The 18,491-nt window shown below is 51.4% G+C and overlaps 2 protein-coding genes across 2 annotated transcripts in view; one reads left to right on the forward strand and one right to left on the reverse strand.

Moving 5' to 3' along the window:
* The window catches only part of tectb (tectorin beta), a 6,695-nt gene extending 3,945 nt beyond the window's left edge, over nucleotides 1-2,750 (forward strand). The window contains exons 7-10 of the mRNA XM_056577559.1: nucleotides 1-102; nucleotides 2,330-2,408; nucleotides 2,495-2,527; nucleotides 2,668-2,750. The exon at nucleotides 1-102 is cut by the window's left edge and continues 61 nt beyond it. Coding sequence (XP_056433534.1) covers nucleotides 1-102; nucleotides 2,330-2,408; nucleotides 2,495-2,527; nucleotides 2,668-2,750 — 297 coding nt within the window. The remainder of the gene's footprint in view (nucleotides 103-2,329; nucleotides 2,409-2,494; nucleotides 2,528-2,667) is intronic.
* Nucleotides 1,928-18,363, reverse strand: gucy2g (guanylate cyclase 2g). Its single transcript, XM_056577560.1, has 24 exons — nucleotides 18,320-18,363; nucleotides 17,660-18,008; nucleotides 15,331-15,679; nucleotides 14,994-15,118; nucleotides 14,706-14,888; nucleotides 14,489-14,633; nucleotides 14,231-14,366; nucleotides 13,929-14,032; nucleotides 13,343-13,509; nucleotides 12,066-12,203; nucleotides 11,745-11,828; nucleotides 11,554-11,658; nucleotides 11,111-11,182; nucleotides 10,793-10,961; nucleotides 10,382-10,537; nucleotides 9,393-9,570; nucleotides 8,538-8,678; nucleotides 7,762-7,954; nucleotides 5,219-5,393; nucleotides 4,734-4,832; nucleotides 4,072-4,163; nucleotides 3,895-3,999; nucleotides 3,598-3,718; nucleotides 1,928-2,741 (listed from the first exon to the last, which is right to left on the reverse strand). Exons 1-23 carry the CDS (start codon nucleotides 18,361-18,363, stop codon nucleotides 3,623-3,625), a joined length of 3,405 nt encoding a protein of 1,134 aa, XP_056433535.1. The 3' UTR covers nucleotides 1,928-2,741; nucleotides 3,598-3,622.
* Between the last annotated feature and the right edge of the window lie 128 nt (nucleotides 18,364-18,491).

Consider the following 18,491-nt stretch of genomic DNA (forward strand, 5'->3'; position numbering starts at 1 on the left):
AAGTTCAACTCCTTCCGCTTCCAGCGCTTCGAGAAGGTCTCCACGGTGTGGCTGCACTGTGAGATCACCGTCTGTGACGGCGAGCGGCTCGTCTGCACGCCGGTGAGGAACCCCCGCTGCTCAGAACCCCCGCTGCTCAGAACCCCCGCTGCTCAGAACCCCCGCTGCTCAGAACCCCCGCTGCTCAGAACCCCCCCACTGCTGCTCAGAACCCCCCCCGCTGCTCAGAACCCCCCCACTGCTGCTCAGAACCCCCGCTGCTCAGAACCCCCCCGCTGCTCAGAACCCCCCCACTGCTGCTCAGAACCCCCCCCGCTGCTCAGAACCCCCCCACTGCTGCTCAGAACCCCCCCCGCTGCTCAGAACCCCCCCCACTGCTGCTCAGAACCCCCCCACGCTGCTCAGAACCCCCCCACTGCTGCTCAGAACCCCCCCTGCTGCTCAGAACCCCCCCACTGCTGCTCAGAACCCCCGCTGCTCAGAACCCCCCCCACTGCTGCTCAGAACCCCCGCTGCTCAGAACCCCCCCCGCTGCTCAGAACCCCCCCACTGCTGCTCAGAACCCCCCCGCTGCTCAGAACCCCCCCGCTGCTGCTCAGAACCCCCGCTGCTCAGAACCCCCCCCGCTGCTCAGAACCCCCCCACTGCTGCTCAGAACCCCCCCACTGCTGCTCAGAACCCCCCCGCTGCTGCTCAGAACCCCCCCGCTGCTCAGAACCCCCGCTGCTCAGAACCCCCCCACTGCTGCTCAGAACCCCCCCACGCTGCTCAGAACCCCCCCACTGCTGCTCAGAACCCCCCCACTGCTGCTCAGAACCCCCCCACTGCTGCTCAGAACCCCCGCTGCTCAGAACCCCCCCACTGCTGCTTAGATCCCCCGCTGCTCAGAACCCCCCCACTGCTGCTTAGATCCCCCGCTGCTCAGAACCCCCCCGCTGCTCAGAACCCCCCCACTGCTCAGAACCCCCCCACTGCTGCTCAGAACCCCCCCACTGCTGCTCAGAACCCCCCCCGCTGCTCAGAACCCCCCCACTGCTGCTCAGAACCCCCCCACTGCTGCTTAGATCCCCACTGCTGCTCAGAACCCCCCCACTGCTCAGAAACCCCCCCACTGCTGCTCAGAACCCCCCCACTGCTGCTTAGATCCCCCGCTGCTCAGAACCCCCCCCGCTGCTCAGAACCCTAACCCATACTGGCACTCCCCCTCTATAGTTAACCACCACACAGCCTAGAGCATACACACATAACTAGCTAGCTACATAACCACATGGTTATGTAGGCACTAGCTACATAACCACCATGTAGCACAGAGTATACACGCAATAGCCTTATAGAGTATACACGCAATAGACTTATAGAGTATACACGCATATAGCCTTATAGAGTATAAACGCAATAGACTTATAGAGTATACACGCATATAGCCTTATAGAGTATACACAGATATAGACTTATAGAGTATACTTAGCAATTATTTGCCGAAGGCGGAGTGAATAGTTGGCTATTCTCAGACCCTGAGGTGAATAATTGTTTTAGTATATACACCTTGTGAACACTGAGAAAATAAACAAGATAACACTTTTTAAGGGATTTATTTGTTTTTATTAGCGTGACGAGACGACCGTCATGCGCGCTGAAAACAATATCCCGATTCGGAGATCTCAACCTCGGGATATTGCCCAATATCCCGAGATAGCGAACCAATCAAATTGATTTATTTTATTATATATTGTGCCATCTTAGGAGGTTTACGTGTTGCATACACTAAACGCATATAGCCTTATCGAGTATATATAGCCTTATCGAGTATAAATACATATAGCCTTATCGAGTATAAATACATATAGCCTTATCGAGTATAAATACATATAGCCTTAACGAGTATAAATACATATAGCCTTATCGAGTATAAATACATATAGCCTTATCGAGTATAAATACATATAGCCTTATCGAGTATAAATACATATAGCCTTATCGAGTATAAATACATATAGCCTTATCGAGTATACATGCATATAGAGCTATAGAGTATACATGCATAGAGACTTATAGACAATACATGCATATAGACCTATAGACATGCATAGCCTTATAGAGTATACACGCATATAGACTTGGAAGGATTAAAAAAGACTTTCTACGGAAAAATAAATCAGCCGATGTTTAGATTAGTCTCTCTAATCCTGAATTAAGTGTTAATATTATATTTAAAGACTAACACTAGGATAGCCATACCCCTAACCTAACCCTGCTATAGCTTACATCCAGGCTTGATTTGAGCGTTCTGACGTTCCTGTACAACGGGATGTCTTTCTCCTGTTCCCAGAGTCCCTGCTCATCCAGAACCCTGCGGTCGGAAGCAGAACCCAGTGGGGGGGTTCTTAGCACAGAGTTCCAGATCAGAGGTACTCCCACTGTGTCCTCTAACGCTTCATTACTCCTCTCGGAGACATCAGTATGAATGTCCTCTAACGCTCGGTCTTCCCCACAGCCCCCCGGGCCGCCAGCAAGGCCCCCACAACAGGTGAACCAATCAGGCAATATGTCAATGTTGGCTCATGACGTTGAATAGAATTCATTTTTATATTCCTTCTTACAGAGCGCTTGTGTAAACATATCAACATGATGCGATGGGTGTAATGTGAGCTTGTGTTCCCCATGCAGAGGCCTCCGTCGGCCTGGTGTCGGTGGTGCTGGCCGGTCTGTTCGGTCTGATGTACGGATTTCAGATGGAGGGACTGCAGTAAGGGAGCAGACAACACGGACCTTTCACTACTTTATCCACGCCTTGTATATCCACGACGCTCACTGCATGTGTGCACACACGTGCACACACGTGCACACACACACACACACACACACACACACACACACACACACACACACACACACACACACACACACACACACACACACACACACACACACACACACACACACACACACAGAGTGCCACCAGGACTCAGGGAGAGAGTGGACAGATTTGTCAATATTAATTATTTGTCAATTATATGAGAAATTTACTATAAGACTAAACATAAGTGTCATGTATTGTGTTCATGTTGACGTGGAATGTGCCTGGAATAACAATAACATAATTCTAACATTTTGTATATAAATTGTCAATTTCACCTGTAGATGTATTAATGTAATGAATATATTGGTCTAGTTTTTTCATTTACACATAAAAGATAGAGTATCCATATGGAGAATATTAAAAGAGCTCTTAAAATGTAATCTGATGTCATTGCTCCAAATATAAATAAAGTAAATAAATATACATAAAATACAGAAAGGGTTGGGTTTCCTAATTTCAATGGGATTCATTCATTACAATGTTTTTACGTCATTTCTAAAATAGCAATTACGCCATTGGAGAGGACATATTTAATCAAACAATTCGAACGGATACAAGTGAACACGAACCTCTCAGCATCAGGAACGCTCACCCTAGAGACTCTAAACACGGAGGGCCTTTGGGCCCCGGGTGAATGAGCCTGCAGTTCTCCATTTCACAACTAGAGGGAGCCAACGATATCTATCGGAGTCTTATCATACTACACCCAAACGAGTTGTAGGGTTACGCTGAATCACCTCCGTTATCGTGTCTAGTGTTCCTTCAAATGAAAACGGCAGTCATTTCCCCGTCAGTGGTGTGAGTTTTGTTCGTTGTCTTCTGCTTATGTCGCTCTGAATCTCTCGGGCACTTTTTGCTCTTCATTGGAGGCAGAAAGAAACAGTCAACCACAGCAGGCATTATAAAGTTAATTTAGTTTAATATTAATCAGATTCCTGAACAGACGTAAGTTTGAACTTTAACCGTGTTTCCCCAAACATGCTGGGCTAAACTTAGAATGGTTGATATCGACAGATAAGATAAATGAGGTATACCTGATCCAGTGGATTGTAGCCGCCGGACACGGTCGGGACTCCGCCCAAGTGGGGGTTGAACCCCTGTTTGCTGAGCAGCCAATACGTCTTCTGAGTCCCTTTGCCCTTTAATACACATGTCACAGTCAGATCAAACCTCTAATCACAAAGAAACAGTCATATTAACCGGGCTGTCACCTTTATCTCGATCTCTCCTCTCTCCTCTAGAACGAAGGTTCCCATCTGGTTCAGGATATCAGCCGTGGTCTGAGAGATGTGGATCTTTAAAGCTGTGAAGGCCAATAAACAGATTGATAAACCTCTTATGATAAACTGATTTATAAACCTCCTAAAATAACGGATTCATAAACCTCTTATGATAAACTGATTTATAAACCTCCTAAAATAAACAGATTCATAAACCCCTCATAATAAACAGATATTATTAAACCTCTTATACTAAAAAGAGATTTCTAAACCTCTTATGATAAAAAGGGAGGAGACCACAGTTGGATGTATCTTTTCCGCACATACACCTGTTCTATGTCACTGTTCGCTGGCCATAATATACCTTTTCTGCACAATTCAAATTGGTATGCAGAGAAAATTCCTCAGGTTGATTGAGCTCTGAATGAGTTTTGGAGCGCAGACTCAAGACACATATTGGACAAGTGAGGTCCGTAGTGACAAAGTACAAACAGCTGCCTCAGATTATATGATAAGTAATCAATCAATACGATTAAAGAAGGCCCTGAGAACTTTCGTGATATCTCCAGATACCGGAGAACCTTCACTTTCTTATCTGTGTGCATCACAGCTCAGTGTCACCAAATGAACAAGTTAATGAGTTGTAATCTCACATGCGCTGTTGCTCTCCATGCGCGAGGCCGTGTTGACAGTGTCTCCAAACAGACAGTACCGCGGCATGGTGGAGCCGACGACGCCCGCCACCACCGGCCCTGCACAGGCATAGCACATCAGACGTCTTCACGCCTTACGTCTACACGCCGTACGTCTACACGTCGCACGTCTACACGCCGCACGTCTACACGTCGTACGTCCACACGCCGTACGTCTTCACATCGGACGACCACACACACATCATACATCGGACACAACACATCATACTTCTTCACACACATCAGACGACTTCACGCACATCGGACGACTTCCACACATATCGTACATCTCATGTCTTTCAAACACACCGACAAACGCAGAGGATGACGAAAAGGATCAGGAGACCCGGAGCGCTCACCTGAATGTATCCCGACCCGGAGCGCTCACCTGAATGTATCCCGATGCGGAGCGCTCACCTGAATGTATCCCGATGCGGAGCGCTCACCTGAATGTATCCCGATGCGGAGCGCCAGCCGCTCACTCGGCATGTGGCGGATCCGGAACACCTTGATGGCAGACAGGAAGTGGAGGGCCATGGTGGAGATCTCCACGGCATGCAGGTTCCCGTTGCTGATGGGCAGACCGCTGGCCACCATGTATGCATCACCGATGGTCTCCACCTGAAAGGGTCCCATCATGATCCACCTGCTCCTCCGAGCCCCCAGGGGGCGCACCGACCCAATGCCACACAGAGGATGGTCAGTGGGTTGATACAGTCACCAACCTCCCCTGACCAAACACCGGCCATCAGACGCCCACAGTCGGGTCGTAGACCTGTTAGGAGTCTTGCATCGACCGATCGGATCTCCCATCCAATGCATTCTTCCTCGTCAAGCCACAGAAGGGAGAACACACAGCAGTAACAACGTATAGAAGTAGCAGTGCTTCATTTGAGGGGGAGCAAGGGGGAGCGCGCTCCGGAAGCTCTGACGTGCGCTCCGCCAGCTGGATCTGGAGTGTGTGTGTGTGTGTGTGTGTGTGTGTGTGTGTGTGTGTGTGTGTGTGTGTGTGTGTGTGTGTGTGTGTGTGTGTGTGTGTGTGTGTGTGTGTGTGTGTGGGTGCAGCAAGAGAGGTTGGACTTGGAGTGATGCGAGTCGGTTGAGTGATGTGTGATAAATCTGCGAGGAGTTAGCGAAAGTGGCTGCGGAGAAGAGGGGCAAGAAGGCCAAAATGAACTTTATTATTATTATGGTTTTTGTGGTATTCTGGTATTGTTCTGGTTAATAATATGTATCTATTTGTTAACGTGGCCAAGTTGTCATGCCAGATTGTTGTTCTAACTAGGCCTACTATAATCTATGAGGTAGCCTATCTATTTGTTTTCATCTTTTGATGCGACGGAGATCCATTTTCAAGGACTTGGTGTATTTTGTTGTGTTGAGAATACAATGACTCAATGACGCACCTGCGAGTGCATGACATTATTCCTCAACTGTTAGTAAACAACGGTAAACTTTATAACGTGTGGCTGTGTGTCTCTCCAACCTAACATATGTTTACTATTTTTTCTGGGTACATCCCCATTCACGAGGCTTTAGTAGGCTAATTTCTTGCGATGTTGACTAAATAAGTGTGGGTTGTTCGAAAGCGCCCACCAGAGCTCGGAGCACGGAGCTCCCACTTGACAAATAAAGCACTGAGCAGAACGTATAGCAGTAACAACGTATAGAAGTAGCAATGTATAGCAGTAACAACATACAGTAGTAACAGAACGTATAGCAGTAACAGAAGGTACAGCAGTAACAACGTACAGCAGTAACAGAAGGTACAGCCGTAACAACATACAGCAGTAACAGAAGGTACAGCCGTAACAGAAGGTACAGCCGTAACAGAAGGTACAGCAGTAACAGAAGGTACAGCAGTAACAGAAGGTACAGCAGTAACAGAAGGTACAGCAGTAACAACATACAGCAGTAAGAGAAGGTACAGCCGTAACAGAAGGTACAGCAGTAGCAGAAGGTACAGCAGTAACAGAAGGTACAGCAGTAACAGAAGGTACAGCCGTAACAGAAGGTACAGCAGTAACAGAAGGTACAGCAGTAACAACATACAGCAGTAAGAGAAGGTACAGCCGTAACAGAAGGTACAGCAGTAAGAGAAGGTACAGCAGTAACAGAGGGTAAAGCAGTAACAGAAGGTACAGCCGTAACAGAAGGTACAGCAGTAACAGAAGGTACAGCAGTAACAGAAGGTACAGCAATAACAGAAGGTACAGCCGTAACAGAAGGTACAGCAGTAACAGAAGGTACAGCAGTAACAACATACAGCAGTAAGAGAAGGTACAGCCGTAACAGAAGGTACAGCAGTAAGAGAAGGTACAGCAGTAACAGAAGGTAAAGCAGTAACAGAAGGTACAGCCGTAACAGAAGGTACAGCAGTAACAGAAGGTACAGCAGTAACAGAAGGTACAGCAGTAACAGAAGGTACAGCCGTAACAGAAGGTACAGCAGTAAGAGAAGGTACAGCAGTAACAGAAGGTACAGCAGTAACAGAAGGTACAGCCGTAACAGAAGGTACAGCAGTAGGAGAAGTTACAGCAGTAACAGAAGGTACAGCAGTAGCAGAAGGTACAGCCGTAACAACATACAGCAGTAACAGAAGGTACAGCAGTAACAGAAGGTATAGCAGTAACAGAAGGTACAGCCGTAACAGAAGGTACAGCAGTAACAGAAGGTACAGCAGTAGCAGAAGGTACAGCCGTAACAGAAGGTACAGCAGTAACAGAAGGTACAGCAGTAGCAGAAGGTACAGCCTTAACAGAAGGTACAGCAGTAACAGAAGGTACAGCAGTAACAGAAGGTACAGCCGTAACAGAAGGTACAGCAGTAACAGAAGGTACAGCAGGAGCAGAAGGTACAGCCGTAACAGAAGGTACAGCAGTAACAGAAGGTACAGCAGGAGCAGAAGGTACAGCCGTAACAGAAGGTACAGCAGTAACAGAAGGTACAGCAGTAACAGAAGGTACAGCAGTACCCTAAGGAGTCCTACCTTGTAGACGTCATACATCTTGATGATGTCGTCGAAGAGGCTGTAGAGGTCGTTCAGCAGGGACACCACCTCCATGGCCGAGCTGACGGAGCACATGGAGGTGAAGCCCACGATGTCCGAGAAGAACACCGTCACCATGTCGAAGCCCTGGGGCTCCACACAGCGCCCCGACATCAGCTGGTCCGCGATCAGCCTGGAGGGGCAGTAAGGGGGGGCAGTTAGGGTCTTTATTCATCAGGGGGGGCAGTTAGGGTCTTTATTCATCAGGGGGCGCAGTTAGGGGGGGGCAGTTAGGGTCTTTATTCATCAGGGGGTCAGTTAGGGGGGGTAGTAAGGGTCTTTATTCTTAGGGGGGGCAGTTAGGGACTTTATTAATCGGGGAGGCAGTAAGGGGGGAAGAGGCAGTGAGGGTCTTTATTCTCGGGGGGGGGGCAGTTAGCGGGGGCAGTAAGGGTCTTTATTCTTAGGGGGGGCAGTTAGGGGGGGCAGTTAGAGTCCTTCAAACTGCCATTCTCAAGGGGGGGGGGGGTAGGTAGGGTCTTTATTCATCGGGGAGGGGCAGTTAGGGGGGGTAGTTAGGGTCTTTATTCATCAGAGGGGGGGGTAGGTAGGGTCTTATTCATCGGGGGGGGCAGTTAGGGGGGGTAGTTAGGGTCTTTATTCATCGGGGGGCAGTAAGGGGGGGCATTTAGGGTCTATATTCATCAGGGGGGGCAGATAGGGTCTATCGGGGCTATTCTGTCGGAAGGAGGGGGGTGATCACTGATGTGCGTTACCGTGGCAACATGCTGGACAGAAGCTTGTCTGCGCGGCTCTTTTCCGCTATTAGCTGATTGGTTCTTTCTTCCACCACTTCCTCAAGGTGGTTGGCGTATTTCTCCAACTTCTCCACCATGTTGTCCAGGATGTTCGCATGGCTGGAGTGGAGAGAAGGACAGCACTGGTGAGGAGGAGCCTCGTAGTCACTCAGTAGGAACAGCGTGTGGATGTCATGTCTGAGTCGTATGAGTCACACCAAGCATGGAAATAAAAATGCCTGGATTTATGAAGGAGCGGGTTCATAGTGGGCGGTTTCATAGTGGGCGGGTTCATAGTGGGCGGGTTTATGAAGGGACGGGTTCATAGTGAGCGGGTTCATAGTGGGTGGTTTCATAGTGGGCGGGTTTATAGTGGGCGGGTTTATGAAGGAGCGGGTTCATAGTGGGGGGTGCACAGTGGGCGGGTTCATAGTGGGCGGGTTTATGAAGGGACGGGTTCATAGTGGGCGGGTTCATAGTGGGTGGTTTCATAGTGGGCGGGTTTATAGTGGGCGGGTTGATAGTGGGCGGGTTTATAGTGGGCGGGTTTATAGTGGGTGGGTTTATAGTGGGCGGGCTGATAGTGGGTGGGTTTATAGTGGGCGGGTTTATAGTGGGCGGGTTTATAGTGGGCGGGTTGATAGTGGGCGGGTTGATATTGGGCGGGTTGATAGTGGGCGGGTTGATAGTGGGCGGGTTTATAGTGGGCGGGTTGATAGTGGGCGGGTTTATAGTGGGCGGGTTTATAGAGGGCGGGCTGATAGTGGGCGGGTTGATAGTGGGCGGTTTGATAGTGGGCGGGTTGATAGTGGGCGGGCTGACAGCTTGTCCGACCTATCAGGGCTGGTCTCCTTCAGCCGGCGGCGGATGGAGCCGAAGGGGGGGCGCTGGTCGGGGTTCTCGCTCCAGCAGGCCCTCAGCAGGGCGTTGAGGTGCTCGTCCCCCGGCTGGCCGGACAGGGAGGGGCGCAGGGGCCCCCCCGCCAGGGGGCTCCGCAGCTGCTTGATGATCTCTGAGGACACACGCTCATCAACAATAAGAACAAGAACAATATTCATGTTTCATTAATCTACTTCCTGTCCTGATTCCCTCAACGTGAGATATGACGAGATCAAAGAAGGAAACTTTAATGATATGAATAATACTTTATATAAATTCTGTTGATTGTATACCAATAAATAATAACTTCTATGAATTAGTTTTACCTAGACAGATACTTAGTGATTAATGTCTCAGTGGTCGGTTCCTCTCTGCTGGATTGACTGGGTGGACCTCCTTCTCTGTGTACCTTCAGACTGGTGACCAGAGTGCACCTCTGGGCGGCAGGTTGTTGTCGTGGTGACAGTGTGTGTGTACCTCTGGGCGGCAGGTTGTTGTCGTGGTGACAGTGTGTGTGACAGTGTGTGTGACAGTGTGTGACAGTGTGTGTGTACCTCTGGGCGGCAGGCGGAGGTCGTGGTGACAGTGTGTGTGACAGTGTGTGTGACAGTGTGTGTGACAGTGTGTGACAGTGTGAGTGTACCTCTGGGCGGCAGGCTGAGGTCGTGGTGACAGTGTGTGTGTGACAGTGTGTGACAGTGTGTGACAGTGTGTGACAGTGTGTGTGTGACAGTGTGAGTGTACCTCTGGGCGGCAGGCTGAGGTCGTGGTGACAGTGTGTGTGACAGTGTGTGACAGTGTGTGACAGTGTGTGACAGTGTGTGTGTGACAGTGTGTGTGTACCTCTGGGCGGCAGGCTGAGGTCGTGGTGACAGTGTGTGTGTGACAGTGTGTGACAGTGTGTGACAGTGTGTGACAGTGTGTGTGTGACAGTGTGTGTGTACCTCTGGGCGGTAGGCTGAGGTCGTGGTACGGCCCGGACTCGGTGCTCAGCACCAGTTCCCTCATGATGATGGCGAAGCTGAAGACGTCGCCCTTGGGCGTCCCGTTGAAGGGCAGGCAGTCCAGCCTCAGGAGCTCCGGGGCGATCCAGAAGAGATCTGCAGCAGAGGAAAGAAGGTAGAAGCTGAACGGAGCTGAGGTCCGCAGCTGTTCTACCCACACTGTAGATCTGTGATGTCAATTTACAGTGAAGGTACCCCAGCAGAGCCCCCCTCGTAACGGGCACAGGTACCCCAGCAGAGCCCCCCTCGTAGCGGGGACAGGTACCCCAGCAGAACCCACCCTCGTAGCGGGCACAGGTACCCCAGCAGAGCCCCCCTCGTAGCGGGGACAGGTACCCCAGCAGAACCCACCCTCGTAGCGGGGACAGTCCAGAGCTACGGTTCTCCTCTTGCTGCCGTGTTTGAGCTCCCAGAGTCCGAAGCCCGAGAGCTTGATCTGCAGCCGGCTGTCCACCAGGCAGGTGCTGGGCTTCAGGTTCCCGTGGGACTTCAGGCTGCTCTTGTGAAGGAACTCCATCCCCTGGAGGAACAGAGGCTTTAGACCACTGACCACTGACAACCCGACAAGCTGAAGAAGCACGCTGTCTGGGTTCCACCTCAACAAGGTTTGCAGTGCAACCAACTTGAAATGTGTAAGGGTTCGAGGCGATTAGTGAGCCGACGACTCACGTTCACGATGTCGTAGGCGAATGAGAGTTTAAACATGGGGTCCAGCTCAACGTCTGAATCCTTCAACACATCCTGAGAGGAACGGAGAACGTGGTCAGACCACTGCTGGACACCAGCCACACGGCCGAATCAAACACTGCATCCTGAGGCCCCCTGTCCTGCAGTACGGCAGCACCATCACTCACCCTGAGGCCCCCTGTCCTGCAGTACGGCAGCACCATCACTCACCCTGAGGCTTCCTTTTCTGCAGTACTGCAGCACCATCACTCACCCTGAGGCCCTCTTTCCTGCAGTACGGCAGCACCATCACTCACCCTGAGGCTTCCTTTCCTGCAGTACTGCAGCACCATCACTCACCCTGAGGCTTCCTTTCCTGCAGTACTGCAGCACCATCACTCACCCTGAGGCTTCCTTTCCTGCAGTACTGCAGCACCATCACTCACCCTGAGGCTTCCTTTCCTGCAGTACTGCATCACAATGCAGACGTTGGGCGGCTCGGTGCAGACACCGAAGAACTGCACCAGGTTCTCGTGCTTCAGCTCCTTCATCTGAGACCAGAAACACGTCATTACCGGGCTTTGGGAGTGAGCTCATTAAGTCTTACTGTTGTTGATGGTTAGAAGGTGAGCTTTACCACGTTGACCTCGTTGATGATGGAGGGTTTGTGGATGTCCGGGGGCGTCTGGTTCTTCATGTATTTGATGGACACTTGGTTTCCCTGCCACACACCAATCTCTCGGTTAGTTAAGTTCTGAGCCTGCCTCTGTTCTACTGTGTCTGTACTTGTCCTCTTTACATGTTAGAAAGGGGAACACACGTTCAGACATTATTATATTATTACAATTTTCCATAATTTTTCTTTTAAAACGACAATATAGTGCGACAAGGGAACCCTATAAAAGAACATGTACTGGTTCCATGTTCTGGCCCACCAGGAGCGGTCCTAGTCAGGTACCTGGTAGAGTCCGATGGTGCTGTACACCTGGTCCTGGCCGTGCTTGTCCTTCAAGCCGTAGCTGTTGGAGGAGACGCCGGAGTGGGACCCGCTGCTGGCCTTACTGATCGTGGTGCTCAGAGACATGCCCTGAAGACCCTGTGGAGGAACACATCGGGCCTCAGCAGGCTAGGAGCTTCAGACGCCGAGCTACCATAGAGACAGGCCCTGAAGACCCTGTGGAGGAACACATCGGGCCTCAGCAGGCTAGGAGCTTCAGACGCCGAGCTACGATAGAGACAGGCCCTGAAGACCCTGTGGAGGAACACATCGGGCCTCAGCAGGCTAGGAGCTTCAGACGCCGAGCTACGATAGAGACAGGCCCTGAAGACCCTGTGGAGGAAGACATCGGGCCTCAGCAGGCTAGGAGCTTCAGACGCCGAGCTACGATAGAGACAGGCCCTGAAGACCCTGTGGAGGAACACATCGGGCCTCAGCAGGCTAGGAGCTTCAGACGCCGAGCTACGATAGAGACAGGCCCTGAAGACCCTGCGGAGGAACACATCGGGCCTCAGCAGGCTAGGAGCTTCAGACGCCGAGCTACGATAGAGACAGGCCCTGGAGACCCTGCGGAGGAACACATCAGGCCTCAGCAGGCTAGGAGCTTCAGACGCCGAGCTACCATAGAGACAGGCCCTGAAGACCCTGCGGAGGAACACATCGGGCCTCAGCATGCTAGGAGCTTCAGACGCCGAGCTACGATAGAGACAGGCCCTGAAGACCCTGCGGAGGAACACATCGGGCCTCAGCAGGCTAGGAGCTTCAGACGCCGAGCTACGATAGAGACAGGCCCTGAAGACCCTGCGGAGGAACACATCGGGCCTCAGCAGGCTAGGAGCTTCAGACGCCGAGCTACGATAGAGACAGGCCCTGAAGACCCTGTGGAGGAACACATCGGGCCTCAGCAGGCTAGGAGCTTCAGACGCCGAGCTACGATAGAGACAGGCCCTATCGTTAGTAAGCCATGCCCGCTCAAACACTAACACCATATGAATCCTGCTAAGACGCACTCTTTCTCTCACTCTCTCACTTTCAAGCAAACACGCAAACACGCAAACACAGTAAACACAAACATCTACAAACTTTCCCGCTGTACGCTTGCAATTAGCTGTTGATCTAGATTCAGAATATGATCACATTCTGAAGCAACGATAGGAAACCATCCAATCCAAAAGGTCCTATCGTTCGGTCTGGACTCTGCGACCGGAGGGGCCGCGGGCCGAGGGGTGGAGTCCTACTTTGGGCTCCTTGATGATCACGATGTCGCTGTACTTGATCAGCCACCAGCGGTTGTCGTCCAGACGGGTCTGCAGACGCAGCTTCTGAAGAAGCAGCATGCCCACGCACAGCACCGTCACCATGCCGACCACCGGAAAGGTCACCAGAAGAGCAAGCAGCGCAACATCTGTTGGAGGGGCCAGAACCGACGCATCCTAATTACTCAGCCGTCGTTAAGCAGCTGTTACGTCTGGGGGAGGGGCCAAAACAACCTAATTAGTGATCAGTCGTTAAGCAGCTGTTACGTCTGGGGGAGGGGCCAAAACATCCTAATTAGTGATCAGTCGTTAAGCAGTTGTAGTCCAGTGGGACTCACACTGGATTAATTCAGAAGCACGTCATTAAGGAGCAGGTCGTAGGTCAGGGCCCATGAGGCTAACAGGTACAGGCTGCAGTGGGGTTGAATCTAGCACCTCTGGGCCGGGAGCAGCACCTCCTCGGCACTATGTGGCTATGCCCCGCTTTACTGACATCCATTACATCTGCTGGTGAAAAGAAAGGGTGTGTTTGTGGTGATAGAGGGAGAGAAGATGAGTCCAGACCAACCGTTGACGAGCCATTCACAGAGCTCGTTGTTGAAGCCGCACTCAGGGTTATCAGAGGGCGTCGTACCTCCGGGCCACACCACATGGTCGTACTGGTCTGTGGGTCTGAAGTCAAAACCATTTGAAATCCATTACAGCACTACTAAATCCATGCACAGGAGATGTCTACATCTACTACTACTACTACTACTACTACTACTACTACTACTACTACTACTACTACTGCTAATACTACTACTACTACTACTACTACTACTACTACTATTAGTACTACTAGGGAAGTGGTGTAGAGGAATGTATTACTGTATAGCTTTGGTGATGCTGTCATAATTGAGGACGGGCACAAACAGAGATCTGTCGTCAGTGTGCTGTAGATCGTATATAGAATAGTCCAAGTTCCTCTCTCCCTGCTCGTCAAAGTGGACTAGTCCAGATGCTCCTGCAATAACCATGATCCACAATTCAATGATGTTGAGAGGAATATTTGAATTATTGGATCTCTATTTTAAAAGAAACACAGCAAGCTGTGTTGACGATGCTGTAATGAACGCTTGAGGTCACCATAGAATCGGATGCCGTTTTTATTCTTCAACCTCTTGAGAAGCTGTCGCCCGTCGTGAGGGTTCTCCCCGTCCCTGAGGACCTCTTTGAGGCCCAGGGCGTAGAGGAGAACAGCGTCATGCAGGTAGGCGGCGTACGGACTGACCTGTGTGACCGTAGACATTGAGTAACCACACAGCAGAAGATACAGAGGTGTACAGCTGTGCTGAGGGCCTACATCTCTCTCCGAGCTCAGGTTGCTGAGGAACGGGGGCTCCTTCAACCGCCGGTGGACCCGCTGAAAGAAGTCGTGGTACTCGTGGCCGCTGTACGACTTCTGGCCGATGACGAAGGTCATGCTGAAGGCCCTGATGGCCGCCTGGCTGCTCTGGCTGCCCAGAGCCACGCTCCAGATGTTGTCCTGCAGGGCGCAGATTAAACACAGTACAATCATCACAACCACGCCACGGAGATACAGGACCAACATCCGAATGGATAACCTGCAGCCTTCGATAGTCTCACTCACCACACTGCCACTGACCTCAAAGTGCTGAAGCAGGAAGAACACATACTCTCCGTTCATCAGGCCCTGCTGCCCCGCCTCCAGCAGGATGGAGAGCGAGTCCTGGCTGTTGGCCAGCACCACGATCACTGACCAGGAGCACACGCTCATCAGGGCGCGCAAAACCACCCTCCTGATCTAGGCTTAACCTCTTGTTTCTCAATTGATTCACAAAAATCAAATAAGAACAAATATGACTAAACTACGCACATTCACTTGTTTCCGTCCGTTCTACACTTGTGAATACTTTCTTCCATGTCTATTTATATCTATCTATAATACCTGTAGTGAACAGGCTTACCCCTGGCGGCGCTGGAGACCAGCTGGACGTTCCTGCGGACCAGTAGGGGCTGTGTGCTGTCGAACTTGAGGCAGGCGGTGAGCGTGAAGCCCGCCCTCAGGGGGTCCTCCACCGTCTTCCACAGGGCGTCCACGCGGTCCCAGGTGTTGGACTCCAGCCCCCCCCCGATCATGGCCACGTGTTTCCAGCCGAAGAAGTGCAGGGTCTTCACCAGCACCTCGGCGCTCCGCTTCAGAGGAGGGATGATCTTGATGTAGGAGTCGTATATCTGGCTGTCGTCCATCTTGGACGTCTGGCCCACGTAGCCGAACATGGGGATGTTCCAGGTGGAGGCGATGAGGCCGGTGACCTGCCCATCAGGGGGAACAGCACGAAGGACAGAGGGGAAAGATGAGGAAGATGGAAGATGTGGATGCACGTGATGGATTACCAAACCGCCACTATCGGCACTGAACCACGCTGGGATGCAGGAGATTAGCTCACCGGCTAGCAGCTAGCAACATACTAAAGCACCCTTGGTCCAGTATCAAATGTTATAATAACTGAATATCCTGGCTCTATGTACCTTCGTTAAACCCAGACGTATATCTATGATTACTTATTCGCAGCTTTGGAATTGGCTTCCACTGCTATGTGGATGACACCCAACTCTTTATTCCTCTAGAATCAAAGGACTCGGCCCAGATCCAGAAGGTTGAGTCCTGTCTGGCTGCAGTGAAGAGTTGGATTCTACAGAACTTCCTGCAGCTTAATACTGGGAAGACAAAGTTTATACTTATCGGCTCAAAATGGGACCAGTGAATATTTGAGACAGTCTCACTGCGTTTGAATGGCTTGGCCATCCCACAAAGTACATCTGTCAGAAATCTTGGTGTCCTCTTTGACCCTTTGCTGAGCTTTGACCAACACGTTAGAAATATAACTAGAATTGCATTTTTCCATCTGAGAAATATTGAAAAAATCAGATCAATGTTATCTGCAGCAGATGTAGAGACACTGATTCACGCATTTATATCATCAAGTCTGGATTATTGCAATTCATTGTTCTCGGGTCTACCTAACTCTACCACGAGAAGTCTACAGCTTGTACAGAATGCTGCAACTAGACTACTGACTAGAACGAGAAAGTTTGATCATAATAGCCCTATTCTTGCCCCTCTGCACTGGCTACCATTAACTGGCAGGGCGAATTTTAAGGGGCTACTGCTAACCTATAAAGCCTTGCATGGACTAGCTCCATCCTACCTGAAGGACCTCATCATTCCTTAAATCCTTCACGCCCCTCCGGTCTTCGGTAGCTGGCCTTCAGGGAAGCAGACTTTGTCGAACTTTTCAAAGCAAAGCTAAAAACGCACCTCTACAGCCTTGCGTTTGGAACATAGGGGTGCGAAAACGATGCAGATGCGATGTGAAGACCGATGCGTGTTTGCACGTGCTTTTGTTTATGCAGTCACTAAATTAGTAGCAGTATATATTTCCACTATGAACTTTTCCCTTCTAATTCACTATTCTGTCTGTTCTAGCGAGTTGCAGTGACTGCGACTGGATGCCTGGACTCTCCTCATGGTTAACCGGTCAGCACCCCATCATCAATTCATATGTTTACCTGTAAGGATGGCAATGATGGCCCCCACTGCACTCCTGACCGTTCCTGGAAGGAGGGACCCCCACTCTGAAGGAGGGACCCCCCACTCTGAAGGAGGGACCCCCACTCTGAAGGAGGGACCCCCCACTCTGAAGGAGGGACCCCCACTCTGAAGGAGGGACCCCCCACTCTGAAGGAGGGATCCCCCACTCTGAAGGAGGGACCCCCCACTCTGAAGGAGGGACCCCCACTCTGAAGGAGGGATCCCCCACTCCCCCACACTGATTAAGGGCTATACTGTATAAATAATATTAAATTGAATTGAATTAGGTAAACCACATTAACTACTTCTAGAAACACCTCCTGCTCTAAATGAAACAATAACCGCCCTCCATGTCTCTTTAACGCTGTTAGTCGGACACACAAACAGCCTCAGGAGGTGAGATCCTCCGTCTCAGCAAGCAACTAAATCAAATCCTTTACCACAGAGACGTCTGCCTCCCCCCCTCTCCACCTTAACCTCCGACCGGAGCGCCACCCTGGGTGCACCCTGGGTGCACCCTGGGTGCACCCTGATCCACCTGCAGCCAGGGCCTTCAGCAGACGCTCCACCACATCCACCGGTCAGGCCATAGCACATTACATCACATAACTTATCATCACATGACCTCACATCACCTGATCGGACCCTATCACGTGACCTCCCATCACCTGATCAGGTCACATGACATGCAGAGCACTGACCTCTGCGGCCTCGGGGCAGGCGGGGCCAAACAGCGCCGTGACGTTCTGCCGCCACACCTGGTGGATGAACCCCGACAGGGAGGCCTTGGGGTCGCAGTCCGAGTCGCTGACCACCAGGTCCAGGCTGTAGTTCCCCAGGAACGAGGGGTTGGCGTTCACCTTCTCCACCGCCATCTGGAGCGCCGCACCCAGACGCAGCGCGCTGAACGGGAACGACACGTTCCAGGGCGCCTGGAACCCGATGAGCAGCCGTCTCCTGCTCCCAGAGCCGCTCCTGCTCCCTGGGCCGTTCCCGTTCCCAGGGCTGCTCCTGCTCAAAGGGCCGTTCCCGCTCCCAGGGGCGTTCCCGCTGCAGAGCGGGAGCGCGGCGGCGGTGGCGGCGGTGGCGGCGGCGGTGGCGGTGGCGGCGGCGGCGGCGGCCAGGGCGAGGAGCAGCAGGCTGAGCGTGTGACGGACGCAGCGCCGGGATCTAGAAGGACCCAGCCAGCCGGAGCCCCACACCACCATGATCCACTGAGGCTGGTCTGGTCTGCTCTCTCCCCTCGCTCTGCTTAAATACCCATTCCCTGGGTGAGGCACGATCTTCCCAGAGTGTTAAGGTCGAGGGAATAGGGGAATAGGAGGAGAGGTGGGCAGGTTCAGCCAGGCTCAGCAGTTCACCTGGACTCTCCAGGATGTTCACCTGGAGCATGCTTCTCATACATTTTGGGTTCATTTGTTCATTTTTTGTTCTCAATAGGTCCAAATAAGTTCCTGATCATATAGAACATCTATATTCCTAAACTAATATGATGTTTTTTGTGTTATGATAGAATGAGGCATAAGTCAAAAT

Source organism: Gadus chalcogrammus, chromosome 18 (assembly GCF_026213295.1).
Source record: "Gadus chalcogrammus isolate NIFS_2021 chromosome 18, NIFS_Gcha_1.0, whole genome shotgun sequence".
Classification (NCBI taxonomy): Eukaryota; Metazoa; Chordata; class Actinopteri; order Gadiformes; family Gadidae; genus Gadus; species Gadus chalcogrammus.

Coding starts and splice junctions, on each gene's coding strand:
- gucy2g (XM_056577560.1), bottom strand. CDS start 18,363: ATGTATGAGAAGCATGCTCCAGGTGAACATCCTGGAGAGTCCAG. Junction 10,962..11,110: donor TCGCCTACGACATCGTGAAC/GTGAGTCGTCGG, acceptor CTGTTCCTCCAG/GGGATGGAGTTCCTTCACAA. Junction 8,679..9,392: donor AAGGAGACCAGCCCTGATAG/GTCGGACAAGCT, acceptor TCTCCACTCCAG/CCATGCGAACATCCTGGACA.